At 38.8% G+C, this 20516-nt stretch overlaps 1 protein-coding gene across 1 annotated transcript in view; it reads right to left on the minus strand.

The window, feature by feature from the left end:
• Positions 1 to 19815, minus strand: part of LOC104545877 (serine/threonine-protein kinase Sgk3) — a 28862-nt gene extending 9047 nt beyond the window's left edge. Inside the window, exons 1-6 of the mRNA XM_010191116.1 lie at positions 19608 to 19815; positions 14094 to 14177; positions 12112 to 12184; positions 9351 to 9426; positions 2904 to 2991; positions 947 to 996 (exon numbers count right to left, since the gene is read on the minus strand). Of these exons, the coding sequence (XP_010189418.1) occupies positions 947 to 996; positions 2904 to 2991; positions 9351 to 9426; positions 12112 to 12184; positions 14094 to 14177; positions 19608 to 19685 (449 nt within the window). The 5' untranslated portion in view covers positions 19686 to 19815. The remainder of the gene's footprint in view (positions 1 to 946; positions 997 to 2903; positions 2992 to 9350; positions 9427 to 12111; positions 12185 to 14093; positions 14178 to 19607) is intronic.
• Positions 19816 to 20516: the final 701 nt, after the last annotated feature.

Below are 20516 nucleotides of genomic sequence, written 5' to 3' on the forward strand. Positions count from 1 at the left end.
GTTTGTTACCTATTTATTCTCTCTTTGCATATCCCATCCTTTCCTCCATCCATTCCTCTCACATTTTAAATTACAGCGAGAGGAGGAAGGCCCTAATGCCTTCCTCTCTGTGTGTATACATATGAACTCACTCTCAGTTTTTCCACTTCCCACATAACCACTCCTTTCAGTTATTTCCCAGGATTCCTTCACCTGTTCCCAAACACAATGCAGAGATATTTTTGTCAGCATAACAATTATCGATGTTTTCAAATTCTGAAACAAGTTACATCACCATACACCTATGGAGATTTATTGTCCCTGAAGGGAAGTACTATTAAAATTTCATTTCTTACTGCAATCTATTAAACATTTCCTCCTGTTAGCCCAGAACAAATCTGTGAGGAAAGCAAAACCAAAACAGCAGTCATCTCTTAGATGAGAAAAAGCACAGATTCACACAGAACTGAGAACAGAAACTCTACAGAAGGCACCAAGTAGAGAAGCAAGTTATGACTGCAGTAGCTGGGTTTGTAGTATGAACAAGGCCAGCTGCTCCTCTGCCATGCATTAAAACAAATTAGTTTTCAGAAAATGTTCACGTTCTTAACAGTTGTGGGACCACTCCCAAGACAGAGAGGTCACCTTAGCTATAGCATCCTTTCACTTAACAAAAGGACAGCAGACTAACAAGATCTGAAGGTAGAAAGGAAAAAAAGTTTAAAAACGGGTTCGTTATTTAGTACAGAATTCAATGTTTTGCTTCCTCCCGAGCAGTGCAAATCAACAAATGAAGGCAAATATCCAAACAACTTTTCATACTATTAGCAATGACATTTAGTGTAATTTTTCAGATTTTAAAACTAATTTTAATAAAATTTCATTAAGATAAAAAATTTAGATTAAATTGAATTCTGTTTGAATAGTAATACAAATTATGTTTTAATTCAATTTAATTGAAACATACTGTGGATTTCCAGATGGTCCCAAGTTGATATTCTGTGAGGTAGAGTTTAACTGTTGGGAGAGACAAAGAGGTTTATTTTTAATATACATATAATTTCTCTCTCGTATTTCAACTAATATTAAATTCACAATACTCTAATTTGCTGAATCTATACCTTTACATTTCCTATGTTAAAGAGATCCAACATCCAGACTGGGAACTTCCTAAGTTGTAAGTTGTCATCACCTTGTCACCAACTATTCCTACACACGTCATAAATAGTCAAGGATGAAGGTAATAAAATAACTGTGTCCAGATACAGAGGACAAGATTAGGAACAAAAATGTAAGAATGTTTTGAGAGACAATATGTTCCTCATCCAGAGCTTAATCCTTTCTGTATTTGGTCTGGGAATATATTTTCCACCTTTTATCCTAAATTTCCCAAGATCTTACCAATAAAATAATTTTAATTAAAAACACAGTGCTTTAAAAGCAAACAAACAAACAAAACCCCAAACAACAAAAGTGAACATTTTCCTTGCCCACAAAAACACTACATTACCAACCTTTTGTAACCTGACATTAAAGGTCAACTCAATGCCCAGAATGGCACCTGTACACCCAGACAGAATTTGCAAATTACAGGGAGAGGAGGAAGGCACTGCCATTTAAGAAATTTTCTCCATTTTGTTTTTCAATTAAAAAGCAGTATTTGTATTCTCATTCTGGTTTTGGACTTCATCAGAGAAGGACAAACTGCATTCAAATACAAGTTACCTGGGGACAGGCTAGCAGGCATCTCAAAACCAGTGCTCCTACAGAGGCAGAGAATGCCCAGACAGCAGCACTGGATGCTGCTATTCACTAATAAGAGCCAATCACACAATGGTACTGGACGGCTTTTAAAAAGCTACTATACAAGTTTTAAGACTTTTCCTTGAGGGCTTGGTTTTGTTCCTTACTGTTCAATTTCATCATTTACAGTAACTATGAGCAAGAGAATTTTCTATCAAAACGTATGGTCCAGGTCACCATGCATTAGCTCTATTCCTTGCTGTGGCATGACACATCATGAATTTAGAAGACGGTTTAGATCATTCCACATTACTTAAAATACCTTTCAAAGGAGAAGGAAACTGGTATTTTAAATCATAATTTTGCTTCACGCTCACGGTGATGTCAAGCACTTAAAGAAAAAAAGGCAGCAAAGACTGGCATCTCTGGATGCAAAACTTTCAGAAAACACTACATCTGCTGTGGATCACACATAAACCAATGACAATTCTTACATCTTCAGCAGGGGCTGAATGAGTAGTAATAAGATCACATCTGCATTCCAGGAAGTAAGCCATAGAGAAAACAAGCTTAAATATAGCACTTCTGCCTTCCTAGAAATACTCTGTTTTTCAAACAGCACTGTTTCTGGAAACTGTAAATTAATTTTCAGAAAAATCCATCTAGCCATGTAGTAGCTTCTGTGACAAAAGAGGCTTCAGACCTCATACAGTGTTATATGTGAAGTGAAATCAAATCCATCCTTGCTCCTGAGTGACTTTTAGAAAGACTGCATTTTTCCCCCCGAGAAAACTATATTTCTCCCCGTTTTAAAAAACCAACACACACACGAACAAAAAAAGACAATTAAGCACTCAATCTCCCCTGCTTCTTCCAGATGTTCTTAGCAAGAATCTCTGAAAAGACTGCAAAAACAGTGACAGCCAAGCTATGACTAAGGCTGTGTTTCTTGTACTCATACAGCAAGTGAGGAAGCAGCAAGACAAACCCGGCAATCGCTGTTATCCCTCTCTGTAGTTCACATCTGACAGAAAAATCTCTTACAGCCCACAGCGGAACCCATTTCTTTAAAAGAGCATGGAGGGGATTGATTGCAAAGCCAACCAGTAATTCTCAGTAAATAGTACACCTAGGATTACCCTCAAGTAGCTAAAATTTAGAAGAGCCTTCTGTTTCATTACCTTCCGACTGCTCCTTTCATCTTCATCTTCAGATGGATCCGACTGGTGTTTTGGGTTATCCATCTGAAGAAATGCTCTGACGTCTGGGCTAGAAACAGAGTTAACTCCGTTAGCTCACTGACACTCTGCGTGATTTTCAGCCGTAAGCATAGGATTAAACAGCAGCGTACAGAGGAGTTACTCATCACAGTTTTATATTTAAGTTCTAGTAATTAAGGACTGTGTACAAGAAATGCTTTTATAGCAACATAATTCAACTGCTGAATGCGTTACATACAGTACACAGAATTTTCCACTTGCAAAAAACCAACATGTTAAAGTATATGCATTGGAAGACTTCATAAGGAAATGCTCTGCAGAACTCCATTAAAAGACAATTATTAGAAGAAAGAACACTATCCAAAGCACAAGTTCTAACTGGCCAGCAACCACCAGGAAACAAACTTTCTTTCAGAATACCAAAGAGCTGAAAACCATTTTTAGTTTCCCAGAACTAATGAAATAATCCAACACAATACAGAATGAAATACACAGCCTGTGTCCCAAAGAAAGATGCACGTCCCAAGACGTACATAGTAGTAACACTCCTGCCCCCACTTGCTTTAAAGCAGAAGCTGGTTAATTTTGTATTCAGGATGCATTCTAGCTGGGCACTGCCAAGACAGTGCTAAGAAATCCTTCCAGTCTGCTGCAGGGCACAAACACAGTCCTTCAGGAACCAGCAAGAGAGACGACACACTTCTTGCGGTACCTAAAGAGATGCACTTTAACTTCAGCATTTGTTTCTTGCTACTGGCTGGGTGGGGGCTACAGGAGGAAGGAAGGAAAGTAAGAGAATTCTAAGAACCTACTCCCAGGAAGCAAGGTTTACGTTCTTGTGCATTTACTGTTGGGTAACATCTTTCTTAACCACAGCACAGTGAGCAAGTAAGGGATAATGTCATACAAGTGAGTCAAAATTAAATCCTAAACAAACGTTGTCCGAGTTTCACTGGGATAGAATCACAGAATCTATCTTTTATTCTCATTTTTGAGAAGACTGCAGCACCCGATTCAGTAGAACAAAGTTAATAAGACACACTGGTTTAGTTTGTGGCCAGCTCTGGTATGCAGGTTTCCACAGTGTTCGAGGTCTTCAGGAGTTCTGAGTCAGCCAGGTGCAAATGCTAGGAGGGGTAAAAGCCAGGGCAGCTAACCAAGCAGGCCAACACAAGTATTTCATACAATAAACTTCAAAGTTTGCTGGTAATGGTTGTCTGCTTTGGAGGATCTCGCCCATCGCTCTGCTCCCGAGGCCTACTCCCCCATTCAGTGTGACCACTGTGCTTTCACTGGAGCTGTGGTGCTCACAGTGTCTGACATCTAGCATTCACTGCTGGGAGAGCACAGTTTATGACCACGATATGGTCTGAGTGTAGCTCTGTGTAATTTTTATTAATACTGGTATTAATATTAGGGTTTTATTAATAGTTTATTAAATCTGTTTCCATTACAACCCAAAGGTCTCCTTTTCCCAATTACCCTCCTTGGGTGGGGAGGTGTCATCAGGTGATAAAACAACCATCTAAACGGAGACCCAAATAGAGCCTGTATACCACTTGAAGAGATGGCTCAAATCTTTCAAGTTCCTCCAGTTCACAGAAAGGCAGTCTGCTTCTCAAGGAAGAAATGTTACCTAAATTTCAGAGATAAAGGTCTTTGAGAAGGTCTCAAGGCAGCCACTGATAGGAAACTCTGCATAAGTCATTCAGTACAAGAAAAGCAAGAACTTACTATGGCGCTGCTCTTATCCCTAGTATATATAAAAAAGGGCAGTTTTATATAAGAAGTTGATATACTTCCTTTGCTATTTTCAGTCCATTTCACCCTCTAAACTTCTGTACAGTGAAGATCAGAAGTAAGAGATGAGCCATTTCTCCTGTTTCTCCAGCTCCTGTATTTTACATTAGCATTACTGAACCCAGCTCATGTCCTGTGCTATCTGAGACTCCCAGTCTCCATCACTTACATTCTCTAATTCCAAACCCTACTGGAAGTGTTTCAGCTACCTTCAGCCTTTCAGTTTTAAAATACAGCAAAAAGACTGTTCACACAATATCCCACCATCATTTCAGTTTAATTCTTCCCATCTTATATGAACTCCAAATTCTGATCTATTTCAGGCTTTGTTTTATATCCTGAGTCCCAGGAAGACAAAAATCACTGCATTTTGAATAGTGTAGTAACATTGGCTCATGACGCAACAATTAATTTAAATTTCAAAATCTTTGGAAATCATAAAATCAGGAATAAAAGGTTATGGTGAATGCTTTACACTAGACAGAACAACAAAACCAGACGTTAATTACCTTTCAGCATTAATTAGTCTGGACAACTGGCTGATTAAATAGAGCATGTTGTAATACATCTCAAATAGTTACTATAGTAACTTTGTTCATGACTGAATTCACAGCAGAAAAAAAAACCATAAAAACCCTTTCATAGTAAAAGGCTGCTGTAGAGTTGCTAGGTGTTCAGTGGTCTCCGTATTACACAGCAGCCAGAATGGTAACTGATCAATGTCACATTGTTCACATTTATTATTTTAAAAGCACTGCAAAGTAGTAGTGATTAAAAACAAAAGTTCAATGTACCAATTGCTTAGCCAAGATTACAGCATATTATGCAAAATGCTATACAGATTGGTAGGACTTCTGTGCTATATTAGCTCACATATATTAACTCAATGTATTTTAAAATATATTGAAACTATTCCTAAAATAACCTCACGTATCAAATTAAAAGGATCAATAAAACAGTTTAAAAAGGGATGCTCGACATACATTGTACATATGCTGCCAGCAAAAGTTGGTTTTGTCTGGATTTTTACGATTGACTGGTTAAATTTGTTTTATGGATTATCTCTGAAATCCATGAAGAGGTATCAAGCTCTGCCTAAATACAGTTCCTTCTGTGATATTTGTTCTGCATTACCCTTCCTGCAGAAACATACAAAGCCACACAAAAATTTTGTACACACCCACAAACATGAATAAGCCCAGAGTCATACAAATTTCAAAGCACGATTGTGAAGTTATTTGCCAATGACAAAACTTTAATGTTTAAGACACACTTGTTTTAAAAAATGGTGCCCAACTCCAAAAAGTAAACCACTGCCATCTTTCTTACAGAGAGCAAGGCTCAAAAAGCCATAATGTACAGTAAGATTTTAAAAGAGCACAACTAAAGAAATGCAAGGTTTGCTTTTCCCAACATGGACTGCAAGATCTTACAATCCAGGAGTTTCATATTCATCAGACTTTGGAACCAGAAAAATCCAGTCACTCCTATTTTTTTCTAGGTAACAAATGCAGAACCCCCCCACCCTTCTCACTTGAAGAGCTGATAACTCATTACCTCACGGAGGTTGCAGTGTATTGTCATCCCTCAGTTCTTCAAGTGTTATGCAAATGTTCTCATTTTCATTAAGGAGCTACTTCGTACTATTTAAAGATAACTATGTTACATTTTTAATGCAACCTCTATTATACATTTGATTCAAACAGATTTTCTTTGGACACGTTCTGATACACAAGTAAATGCATTATTTTTTCAGTGAAGACCTACATTGGAGGGGGCGAGCAGTCCAATTGGAATAGCTGCTCAGTGATTCGGGGGGGTCTCACGGTGCTCACAAGTAACAAACTCCCAGCTCCTATCCAGTCAGCAATGGGGACACATCATCAGAGCTCTACCCCTTCTGACATCTTTTTGGCAACATCTGCATTCTATCCATGACAGCAAGTTCTCTATCAAATACAGTTAACTGAGTAAATACAGCTTGAAGCGAGTCCACTTCATTCCCAGTGTGGCCTAAGCCAGTGATCCATCTCACCTTCTCTTCCACCTGACAGCAGGTGCAGGAAAATCTTTCTCAACCATTACAGGGTGTCTCTAATCACTCTAGCACACTTCAGGTTTTTGATGGGTTTATTATTGAGCAGAAAGGTTTGGCTTTGACACAATATTCAACAAATGTGTCAGACCCAAGAATAAAGTCCAATGAAGGAGAGGAAAAAAAGGAAAAAAAAAAGAAAAAAGAGAAAAGAAGATCATAGTGCTGCAGATGCCACAGAATAATGTAAATATTACTAGCTTGGACACACAGTTTGCTCTTCTCAATTCAGATATTCAGGTGCCTTCCCTTCCTGAAATGAGGGCATCATAACAAACCATCCTTTAGCTTTTAGTGAAAGTTTTCCTAGATAGGACTTAGTATGACATCCTGGTACTGGTTTTAATGCTTAAAAGAGGTAGTGGAAGGTGGACTTCCTTAAAATCCTGTGAGAACAAACAACCTCCTAAGTCTTCCTTGCACATTACTAACTTTACGTAAGTTATTTTACCTCATATAAAATTTAATTAGCACATTAAAGCACAACACTAAGAAAGCAAGGATGTGGATATCCGTGAAGACTCAGTCATCACATATTCCTTGAGTAGTTTCTAGCAGATTTTACAAAAAAATCCAACCAAACAAACACCAAAATAAAATCCACCAATCAAACAAGCCCCAAAATGCCAAATAACCAAGGTAATAAAGTTCTGGTATTTCTTCACCAACAACATTCACTGGCACATAGAAAAGGTGACAGATCATGTAATTAATATAATTTGCTGCAGTGGAGCACTGCAAAAAGTAAAAGCTCACTCCAGAAAAACAAAGTACCTTGCAGGTATTAACAGAAAAACACCACAGAAGTTACTAAAAATGAAATGCTTTTGCACTGAGTTGTGAATTAAAAGCCTTGCCTTTTCTCCCACATAAATCACTGTTACTTTAAGGGTGGGGAGAACAGCACAACACAAACTTCAGTCTCTTATTTTTTTTTTCCTAGTGGACCTATGCCTAATAAGCTTTTCTTAAACACACTTTCAACAGCACCAAAACACTTTGTAAGAGCTATTTCTTAATACTGGTTTAAGTCAGTTTTAATGGATGAGACAGGCAAAGCGCCATGCTGAAGAACGCAAATTCAGCGACAGATGCATTTGAGCATAAAACTACCTTAAAATCTCACAAAAAATTAAGAAGGCGAGTGGATCTGAAGTTTGAATTGATTTTTTTTTAGCACACAATTTTGTGATGTGAATAACAAAAAGTACCATTTCACCTTTGGAGAACAAATATAGTATGCTTTGAGACAAAATTTTTGGTGCTTGGATATAGTGACAAGCAAACAAGGGAGGGGATTGTGCTAACTAAACCCAGCGTCTTTTCTTAATGTAACAAAAGAGATTAGCTTTCAATAATTAGTTATTTTTAAATGCTTTCTATCCTTTCCCAGAGAAGAACACGACTATGATCACAAACCTCTCAGTGTTTGTTCTAGTGGAAAACTATTCCACCACAAAGTCTCCGTTCTGACATTTTTTCCACTTATCACAAGGAAGTATACAGAAAATGTTCTTTTCTCCAAAAAAGAAAGTAAGTACATATTTCAGGTTAATAGGACATTAAATAGTTCATTTGTTGGCACAAAAAAATAATCTGACTGCACACTGCAAACTGCAGCAATATTCTGTTAAGTGATTTTTTTTTTTTTCTGTGGGAAACTGGCAGCTTCCAAGATTGAACAGATAGGGTAGTTAAACAAAGCACATATATTAAATAAATTTACTCAACACTAAAGCCAAACACAAAGCTTTAGCATTTTACTAGTTCAAGCAACATAGAGAGCTACACGGTTTTAGTATAAACTGATCAGGTATAGATTTGAACTGAAAGAAAAATGCCGTTTCCCCCCAGATCAGTTCACACACACAAGCGCTATCCTTCGTATGTAACTGGAGCTGACTCTAGCGTATCACCATCTCTCATTCAGCACCGTCCCACTGATGGAGGTCAACAATCCCACATTTCTGCTGGTGGCACAGTTTATGCACAGTTTACGTGCAAGCTTATGTGTTTGCTTTAAGCCACTCGGCTTGGTCATCCCAAACCACCTATGCAAGCTGATGAAGCTAATTTAACATGCTTAAAACAAGCTCTGGAGTACACACATGAACTGCTCTAACAAGAGGATGCAGGCAGTGACTTACTCCCAGCAAGGTCATAGCAAGTGACAGCAGGGCTCTCAAACAGCAAAGCTATCAACAAAACTTACACCTGCCCTACAGCAACAGAGTTTACACTGGAATCTGCACCTCTTCAGCGAAGATCACTTAATTACCTGCAAGTTTATTTGTAAATCTGTTTTCAGAAAACAAAATCATTTTTATACTGTTCATTAGTCTTTAGATTTTTCCTGAAGGAACAAACAGCCACATTGAAGTTTACTTAGTATACTTAAGAGCACTGAACAGCTAAAATAAATTTTCTGGTTAAAAGGACTTAATTTACAATTTTTTATTTGACATCTCATATCTTTTAAATAGTTCTTATAAAACAGAAATGAAACCACTTACTGGTTGCATAGCTCTGGCTGTCGAACTAAATTTTGAATGAATTCATTCAGTCCCGCTCTTCTCTGTTTAATAAAATCTGTAAAAAAAAATAAAAGAGAGAAATTTATTAGAACGATCAGTCAGGTTGCAAGAAAGACTTATTTTCCAATTTAGTGGTTTTCAGGACATAAACAGCAGTTAAAAAGATACTGGTTCATAACTGCAGCATGAACAGGATTGGTTCCACATGTGAAAACCACAAGCTTAAAACATTCAAGTGAGGTAAGACAACAAACCTCAGGTTCTTTGCATCACTATTTGAAAATGTGCAACCACAGTGGTCCAACCTGTGCAGCCTTCATGGCATGGGTAAGACCTTCAGGACCTGATTCTGCTCAAAAAAATCCACAGGCAAAACTTGACATCAGCCACACAAGTTTTTACATGAACAGTCCCGCTGAGCAGCATATTTCCATAATATATGTATGGCAGTGGAAAGTTGCACAATTCATCCAGCTAGCAGGCACTCAGATGTAACCATTAAAGACAACTAAATAAAACGCTTTTCTTTCCATTTTGGACATCATCTCTAACATTAAAAAAATAAAAATAGCCCTCAGAATCTCCACCCTCAACCAAAGTTTAACACACAACTTTTCTTTACCAATATGGAAAGATACACAATGGACTTGAAATAGAAAAAGAGCTCTAACATGAAATAAAGTATAAAACAGAATAATCTTGTCTTTCATTACTCTTTGTATGGGAAAAGAATATTTAACTTGTGTATTAACTTTTAAGGTATTCCAATGACTGTCACTTAAAGATTACTGACAACTATAAGCATTTTAAATTAAAATGAAATTTCAATTAAAAGCTCTATTTCAAATATTAAGAAAAACGTTCACATCGTTTCAGGGATCTAATCCCTAAACCCTTGTTAGGGTAGTTAATAATCCCAAATTACTGACATCAGACAGGAAGGTCTATTTGCATAAAGATGTGACGTGAGTCACCAGCATCAGCAGTTTCAGCATGGTGGATGTACAGCGTCATCAGCCACTCCACACCTACAGAGCTACTCATGCTGTTGAAGGTAAAACACCTGCATCACATCAAATGCTTTCTCTAATTTTCTAGTTCTGTATTCTGAGTGGTTTCTGTGATTTCCCTCTGCTCCACTTCTGAAGTCAAAACAAGATTAATTTTGAAATAACCTAAGTGACAAAAAAATGGAGCACTTAGATGACAATGAATGTTACATCAGTATTTTTGGTAGATTTTGGGAAAAGAGATATATAAGTTTCACTCTACTGCACTTGTCTCCAATGCAATAGTACAGTGCTGCATACCCAAACATGGATTGACAGCAGTAAAATACCTTTACAACATTTGTAAGATATGCAACTTATTTCAGAAGCCAGCAGAAACATTAGATCAAAGCTTCAATAAATCAATGTTAAGATAAAGAATTGTTTAAATAAGCATCATGGCTCCATCTCCACCCTGCCCCCCAGCAAGAAACATCTTGAGAACTATTTGGTTTCTCATGCTTCAAGGATTTCAGCACAGTTCACAGAAATTTAAAACAAGCCTGAGGACTCTGTTTTACATATATAGTTTTAATAAAATTTTGAGTTGGTTTTTTTCCCCATTTAAATTCCAGTTCCCTAAATTTGACTCCAAGAAATCCACCTGTATATTTGGCTGTACAGCAGACCAGAGTGCATGACATTACTTGGTCTTCACCTAGCTCTGAAAACCCCAAGGTCAGAGAAAAGGAAAGAAACCAAAACAAGGTAAGAAGTTCCTGTAGACACAACACACGTAAAACTTTTGTCAGTCGTTTACATCTTTATCAGAAGAGGACATCATAGCTTGCATACTTGCATTTGATGATTTTAATAAAAAATAAAAGGGAGTTTCATGTCAGGCTCCAGATGATTAACTGTAACAGCCAAAAATTAATGTTTGGAAGAACTCTAAAAGACCCCAAAAACTCCAAATCTGAAGAGATTGGATCCATTTGCTCTTCAGCAAAGGAGAAAATGAAATGCCTGGAACAGATGCAGGAGCAGGTGAAAGTACAAACACAGTCTGAACACATCAGCAAGCCAGGGGATGGTGGGAAGCTCCCAATGACCATCAGGAAAACCTGTAAGCAAAGAGGGCCTGAAGGAAAGGTATGAACACACAGAGCAAAGGCCTGGCCTTCTCATTCACCTTTTTATTTATTTATTGGTGGTGCCACCTGTGTTAATTCAATCCATTTTTGGTATTTTGATATGGGCAGAGCAAGCTTAATTGGGACCCATCACTGCTAACTCAACCACATCATGTTCACATCAGACAGGCTTCTGTAAGTGGAACAACAACAGGAAGAGGTTCATTTTCATCTGAACTGTACAAAGACGCACATTTAGATACAGAGAGATCAAAAATTCACTAGGCATATGTTTAGAAGAGTCTGGGGCTTGGTTTTAGCTTTTATAGAAAAGAGATTACACCTGTCAGCTCAAAATCTCTCACCATCCTGAAAATGGGAGGGTTGGGACTTCAGTGCAAGAGAGGCACTGGACCACCATGGAAGACTTTGTTCACAATCACAAGGTAGAATACCTACCTACGCTAGTTCCTGCTCTTGACTGAAGCATGACTAAACTTTGGGTTAGTCACTGTTTTCAGGACTGGTGTAAAACTCATCTAAGATTGCTTCTGGTAGGCTGGAACAGAACAATTTTCATATAAAGAAACTGACAAAATGAGTAACAAGATAACTTACCTGGATCAAAATTATCTCCAAATATTCTTTTAGCTGGAATCTTTAGGTTCATAGTGGGAAATTGCTTCTTTAGCTGAAAACAAAACACAATTGGATTGTGCTTAGACATCAAAGTACCTAGAAATAATTGTGCTTTTGTTGTTGTTTTCTGATAAACAGGTAGAACATTTGATTATTAGTAATTCTGCTCCTCTTAGCCATCTTCTTCACTTATACACTTGGAGGGGGGGAATAAAAAAAAATCAAAACAATCAGTACTGAGCTTGTTTGCATTAGTCATACCCTTTGAAATTCAAAGGTGCTCTCACTTTAGAAAGCTACAGACTATCGCAGCTATCTTCTGCAATACTGCCAAAGCGACAAAGTGATTGTTCACTTGCCCCAGATTTAAAAAGTAGGCTAGAATGTAAATGGTTTTATTCTCCTGTTTACTTCCTTCCTCCATCAATTCTCTCTCATGGGTTTGTTTTTCTCTTATTTGCTTGCACAGGGGTATATGCATGAGGCTGAAGATGGTTTAGCGGATACAAACCTCTGGGTTTTGCCCAAAAACTTTCTTAAAGCTTTATAAACCACAGCAAGTCTACCCGTAAGTAAAAACTGTAAATGGATGAACAGTCTGTTTTATGATGCTGCATTTGATAATTTGATAATATTATACACTTGATAAACCCACCAGAAGATTGTATACAACAGCACTGAATTTACAAAGAAAACCTGACATGAGCCAAGCCTTGACATCTGCTTCATCTCCAAGCGCTTCAGAAAAGCAACTCTTTAAGTGAGCAGTTTTCTAATACAGTATCTGGCAATTCTTCTTTCCTTAGAAACATCAGTATTGCTTCCACTTACCAGCACAAGTTCTTTTTGGCATACTACACTATATAAATTACACTGAACAGAAACTGGACTAAAGTCTTCCTGGACCTCCACCTCTACATGCATTAGAAAGATGGGTGCTGAATGAACTTCAGCAGAGCCAACACTGATCTAAATGGGAAGAGAATGTGGCAAAGGGAATAGGATCACCAGCAGCTACTCTGCTGGTATCAAAAAGGAGTTAACTTTCTTTTCACATCACTTGCAAGTCTATCCCAAAATGCAGGCAAACCATAGATAGGACGGTGTATCCAGGCTGACTTCAGCTCAGATCTTGTCAGACAGCTCCAAGCTCACTGCCTGCATCTGTATACCACTGCCACATACAAATCCACATACAGTGAGGCAGAAGAGAGAAAAGCCTGACTACTTCCCATAGGGGCAATGGAAGGGAAATGGAGGCACAGATAAGCAGCTAGTAATATTTTCTTATGGGGATCACACAGAAATTACTTTTGTTAAAGCAAAACTTGTGGACTCTAACCATGAAGAACTGCAGAAAGGAACGTACACAAGACACCCAACAGACTGCACATCTGAGCAAGTTACTTGCCCACTATGTAAAAGGGGCAAAATCCTCTTCTAGCAACAAACCCAAGAAATCCATGCTTAGCTGCTTAAGGTACTCATTTTATTTGGACCACTGCCACAAAACTTGGCTATGAAATTTCAAGTAGGAATAGCCATGACTGACTTACCAGAAAGTTTATATTGAGAAACAAGGATCTGTTCATTGCTTTTAATACTTCAATACTTTAAGAGAAATTTATCTATCTAGATCTTTAAAGTTTTGCAGTGATTTTTACTATCATGAACAAATCCACATTTCAGACGTTTTGACAATGCGTAAATTTTAAGTTTCTCGCATTATGCTATGATCCCAAGCAAAAACAAAAAAAGAAGCAACAAGTAAGTAGATTTTGAGTTCAAAATTCAAACAAACCCAAGTTTGAAAAACCCACCCTGTAATTTTTGTTTAACAGGCTCCTATGGTTATTGAATGTTGACTCAAACTCCTCAATGAGGGAATTAAACCATAACATGGCAAACAAGTGTTATTCTGTGCTATTCTGGCACAATTTCATAGCTTGCCTTTTGCTTACCGTATTGTAGAGTTTATCAAACTCTGCATACCGCCTGAAGACGAACCACTCATTTCTGCCAACTGAGACCAACACTTTGTAAACCTGCAGGAACAAAGATCAAGTTATTGCCAACAGCAAACTTTAATAAAACCTCACAGGTTTAATCCTGTGGTGGAAGTCAGGGCAGGCTGTTAAACAAACTGTGTAAACGTACTTGTTGAGCTGTATCTTTCTTACAGCTAAGTCACACAGACATCAACACAAATGATTAAAATGATTAAAATGATTAAAAGAACAAACAGAAGAGTCTGGTATTTTACAGAAACAGTTTTTGCTTAGCTGGTCTTTAAAAAAAACAAACACACACACACACACCCCCCTACACCCAAAGCTGATTTAATGGAGTTTCATAAATTAGTTCATATCCAACACGAACACCTGGCCATCTGAGAGCAGTCTATAAAAAATTGCTATGAAATTTGTTCACACCTTGATAATCCATAATAAAGGCTAACATTAATGAATTAAAGCATTTAAACACTGAAGACTGCCTTCACTGAAGCCTACAAAGCAAGCACATATGGAAGGCAGTTATAAAGATAACTCTTCCTTGCAACATCTTTAACACGTATTACAGTCAGGATGCTGGCAGATGGCTGGAGACTTAAACACAATTGTTCAGGGGGAGGAAGATGCTGCTGTGGCTGAAATACAGCACAGGTTACGTAACACACAGCACTGGGATCGCGGGAGGCGTAGCCAGAACCTGCTGCAGGGCTGGGCATCCAAATCCCATGGCAGCAGAGGACTCCAATAACCGTAACTGACAGACTGTCAGTCCCTGGCTTCACAAATTTGGCTGATAGCCGAGTGTCCAGCAGGCTTCTCCTGTCTCTTACACAACCAGTACACCTCCCTTCTCCACCTTCCTGTACTTCAAGAAGGAGCCTGGCTATTCCTTCAGAGGAGAGGATAGGGCACAGCAAGGAAACGAGTGCAGAAGGCTGCTAGTTCTTGATGTTGAAAACTAGACCAATGCCCCAGTCTCCCTTCTGTCTTGCAACAGCAGCTGACCTCTCCCTTCTCAACTCCCTCAGTGAAAGCGGCAGCCACCACCATCAGTTCCTCAGCCTGAGATTTGCATTCATGCTATGTCAACTGCTCAGAAAAGCTGCTCTCAGTCTTCCCTGAGGAGCACAGGAGGCAGGACAGAAGGATCCAGTAGGATGCTGCTGAGACTCTACTTAGAAAAGTAGCTTTCCATTATACTGCTAAGCAAGTGTTAGCATAGAACCTAGCTACACACCTTGTAGAGCCTCCCTAGACTGTAAACAGCAAAAGCATCAGCTGCAAAGACTCAAGTACAGTACTCCTAAGCTAGGTATCTTATACAGCAATCAAGTCCTGCAAATGACATGTCTTCACCCTCCATGGCTGCATGGCAGATCAATGCCAAGAGGCTTAAGAAGCAAGCCATGCACTATTTCTTACATCAGCAGGGCAAAACGCTCAAACTGCAAAGTGCACAGGCAAGCGTAACTTTGGATACAAGACAATATTCACCTCCTTGGCAACCTCAAAATTAAAACAGTTTTGTTCTCAAAGTAGCTAGCTGTAAAACAATGACAGTCAACATTTTTTACATAAGAGAGCATTAAAAAACCCTACGAGGATTCACACTATCACTGAAGCTCTTGCTTCAGGACAACCCAACAAAGGAGAAACTGCAAGTCAACAGTTACAGAAGCACTGGGTGTTAAGAACACATTTGGTATCTACAAAGAATCTGGCAAAACTCCAACACACAACATGTCTTTGAGCTGCGTTACTACTCTCAACTACACCTAATGTGTAGATACATAGACACGTGCAATGCCTGTTTCTAGAAAGGTAGCTGGGAGGAATCTAGCCTTAGTTAGCTAACAACCTTTTCAAATCTAAACTCCTAAACCAAAACTAGTCTTAGAAAACTCCTAAAACATAGGTAACATGCATCCACACACTGTAATACATGGACAAATAATCCAGAGCTTGGAGAAGCTAAGAAGGAAGAAAAAGAAAGAGAATTCCTGAAAACATCACTATCACAACCGTCGTCATTGTAAACTATCTTCCCAGATACAGACAGAACAGGGTCCTGCTATTTCTGGATGTAATAGATTTCTTCACAAAAAACCCCAAAACACTGAAATTAAAAGGTTTCAACTCTGTTTTGGTAGTTCATACTCCTGGATTAAATATTCAATTTGTATTAAAGAAAGGCAAATAAAAAGGTAGGTGGTCTTCCAATTTCAAGAGAACAAGCATAGAGAAAGTAAGCAAATTATTAAGTGTCAACAAAATAAAAAAAACAACTCCACAATTTCTGCAGGGCTGGGGATTAGTATTATACATCACAGGTCTGAGACAGAGTTTCCCGATTTAAGCAGACAATCAGCACCCTTGAAAGAGATTTTTCAGTAAGCCTGTATATGATGCAGGTGTGAAGGGAGATGAGAACAGGTCTGAAGAGAAAATTAAGCCTCAGACATCAAACAGCATAGGGATAAAAGCGAGAAATCGGTAGCAACACTACTTGGCAAAACAGGCAAAATAATGGCCCACTACGCAGCAAGGACAGAATAGCAATTAATATGGGCTAGATATGGTCCAAAACAAGCAAGTATTTTGCTGCTCTTATGAAGAGGGTGAATGCTGAACCTTCAGAAAAAGACAGGACAGCGAACTAGTGTGGATATACACAGAGGCTGGTTACCATGAATTAAGTGGAGCCTAAAAAGCTTCCCTGCCAGAATGACCACAAATTTCAAACAAAACTATATGTCAAGGAAAAAAAAAAAGGGTAGTTTATGTATCAAACGTACACAGTATTTAACTAAACCAAATCAAATATGCAATAAAAGGTTATGAAAATGCTCAGGAGGAATGAAGAGTTCACTTCCAAAGACAAAACTCAAAAGCTTGACTCATTTACCAAAATGAGGACTACACAGAGACATGATAATTAGCAAAAATGCTTCAAGAGAAGAGACACAGTAAAAGCACTGACAGATACATGCTGGAATTCACTGTTCTTACCATGAAGTTTAGTATGACCCTCACTTCTGTTATCAAATCCCAAAATATATGCGATAATACTCAAAAGCTTGGTTGTGAAAAGCAGTTCTTGTCAAGATGCTAATTATTCCCTGATGTAGAAAGCAGAAGCCACCAAGACAAAGTTCCCTTGGGCTGTTCCCCAGTGTTAGGGCCAGTTCTGTTTGACATCTTTATCAATGACCCGGACAAGGGGGTTGAGCGCACTCTCAGTAAGTTTGCAGATGACACTAAGCTGGGCAGAAGTGCTGATCTGCTTGAGGGTAGAAAGGCTCTACACAGGGACCCAGACAGGCTGGATCAAGGGGCTGCAGCCAATCCTACGAGGTTCAACAAGGCCAAGTGCCACCAGGTGCTGCACCTGCATTGCAACAACCCTGTACAACGCTACAGGCTTGGGGATGAGTGGCTGGAAAGCTGCTTGGCAGAGAAGGATCTGGGGGTTCTGGTCAACAGCCAACTGAATATGAGCCAGCAGTGAGCCCCGGTGGTCAAGGCCAACAGCATCCTGGCTTGTACCAGAAACGGTAACCAGCAGGACCAGGAAAGTGATCCTTTCTCTGTGCTCAGCACTGGTGAGGCCACACCTCAAATATTGTGTTCAGTTTTGGGCCCCTCACTACAAGACAGACATTGAGGTGCTTGAGCATGTCCAAAGAAGGGCAACGAAGCTGCTAAAGGCTCTAGAGAAGTCTTATGAGGAGTGGCTGAGGGAACTGGGCTTGTTTAGTCTGGAGAAAAGGAGGCTCAGGGGAGACCTTATCACTTTCCACAACTACCTGAAAGGAGGGTATAGCGAGGTGGGGGTCAGTCTCTTCTACCAAATAAGCAGCAATAGGATGAGAGGAAATGGCCTCAAGTTGCACCAGGGGAGGTTTAGATTGGATATTAGGAAAAATTTATTCACTGAAAGGTTATCAGGCATTGAAATGGGCTGCCCAGGGAAGTGGTGGAGTCACCATTCCTGGAGGCATTTAAAATATGGGTAGATGTGGTGCTTAGAGACATGGTTTAGTAGTGGACAGGTTATGGTTGGACTTGATGGTCTTAAAAAGTCTTTTCCAATCAAATGATTCTATGAAAGCATAACCACACACAGCACAAGATAGGTTGCATTCCTTCTCCCCTTCCCTCAACCTCCAATTTCTGAAGTTTCCTACTCTTGCTTGTACAGCTTTCTAAAGAGCAAGCCCTTATGTTGCTATGGTTGTCACACAGAAGTTTAGGGAAAATGACCTGGAAATCACAACACTAGTGCCTACCACAAACATACCACACCAGCACATTTTAACAGCAAGACTGCCAGCACTGAGACAATAAAACAAACCTGGTTTGCTCAAGTTCAGACTTTCACGAATTTTTCCTGCTTATTTGAGTTTCACGTGCATGCAGCAGTTTAAAGTATTAGTAAAGTTCTCTTTTGCTTGCTCCCTTTAGCAGCACACTCCTTCCCCAGATTAAATCTTGATACACTTGTAGAATCAAACAGCATTATTCTTCTCTGAGGAACAGAGGTCAAGACAAAAGGCAGGTACATAACTCAAAGCAAATCTTCGTTTGTTGTGTTGTATTCTTCAGACAGCAATTCAGACTAAGGGTGTTTGCCCCTTCCACATCTGAGAACTGACTAATTCACTCAAAAAAAAAAAAAAGCTTAGAGGAAGTTGCACAAGAGCAATGAAACAGTTGGAGCTTTTCAAAGGAAGTATTATGATACTGTCTTTATATCCTAGCATACATATAAGAAAAACAAAAATCCATGCAATGCAGAGATTCCTCACAGAATGGGCAGACTCTACTTCCAGAAATCATGTCAAACTGGGAGGACAAAAAAGGAAGAAGGAAGGGAATGAAAAGGACTGGAAATGGAAACAGGATAGGAAAAAACTCATAGGCATTAGAATCAGAAAACAGGAAGACAGAAAAAGGATCTTTTAAAACTTCAATATTTTATTTTTTTGTTCTTTTACACAAAAAAATATATAGAAGTATAATAGGATATCTATGAAAAAAACTGGTCACTTAAAAAAAGAAAAACGCCACCAAAAACAACCTCACACTTTACTCCTTTATAAAATAAATGTTTTAATGAAAAATCACGTAGGATGCCAACGCGTAATCTGATTTTGTACAAAATGCTATCCCTGCATTTGGACACTTACGTATTTTACACGTGAAAATGCTGCTATCTGGGGGAAAACATACCAGAAATTTGTAAAGCCAAATTATTTTTGTAGAAAGCAACAAAGTTAAACACTGTAAAACATTCACAACTTCACACACTGGACTATGGCCAGTGCTCACAAGACCAAGTGAACAGATTTTCATAAACATGTTGAAAATAATACCAAACTTAGTAGTTAAAAAAAACAACCAACCAAACCAAAAAACAGCCTATGCATCTTTTTTACAGTGCTTACAATCTTACATACTTACAGTAAATCTTTTCTTCTTCTCTCTGTGTTCATCAGAGCTGGGAATGCTAACACTTGGGCAGCTTTCTTTGAGATCCATTGTATGTGTTCTTTTGACAAAGGTGTTACAGGACGCCGCTTCTGGTGTTGCAATCAGAAGGTATCTTCAACGGTACTGGTCCAAGACACGTAGCTTTTCTTGAGAAAGCATGAATTCCATCATGTAATCTTAAAGTGAACAAAAAGGAAAATTAAGTACAGGAACACAGAACTCAGTGCTAAAACCTGTGCAACAACTTTTCCTAGCACTTTATTATGCACATATACAGCCATAATAATTACAATTTTGCAAACTGTTTCATGCTTGTGGTCCTTTTTGTTTCACTGAAATCACTCACGTTCTCTAAAGGACACAAGTGCATCCCCCCAAAAAATCCCTGAGTTACGCAGCTATACTGGAAACGGATTTGGGCCCACTACTGAGAATACTTAGAAGGAACAAAGATAGAGGCCAGAGAAATAATTAAAGATGACAGTATGGTATCAGACATCTGAGAAAAGCCACTAATGTGTACATTCAGAGCAGTTTATTTCAAAAACAGAGGTTTTCAACTGCATAAGCATGTACCAGAGGGCATTTCAGATTTGTCAGAACAGGCTGAGTATATGCAATTATCCCATCCAACATGAAGGATGACATGAGAAAAAATAATTTTTCATGTGAATTTTAAAGAGGGACATAGGTAGCACCATGTGTCTTGAGTATTTACTTTCTCTGCCCCTCCTTCCCCCATACTTGGCATACAGTGAGGTTATCCATTTCCATCAGGAGAAGGGTTGGCTTCCTTGCAGAACTTGAGAAGGGCACAGGACAAGAGAAAGGATAAAGCCACCAAAAAGGCAGAGAGTTCAGCATTAACCAGATGCTGCT

Source organism: Mesitornis unicolor, unplaced genomic scaffold (genome assembly GCF_000695765.1).
Source record: "Mesitornis unicolor isolate BGI_N332 unplaced genomic scaffold, ASM69576v1 scaffold41028, whole genome shotgun sequence".
NCBI classification, from domain to species: Eukaryota; Metazoa; Chordata; class Aves; order Mesitornithiformes; family Mesitornithidae; genus Mesitornis; species Mesitornis unicolor.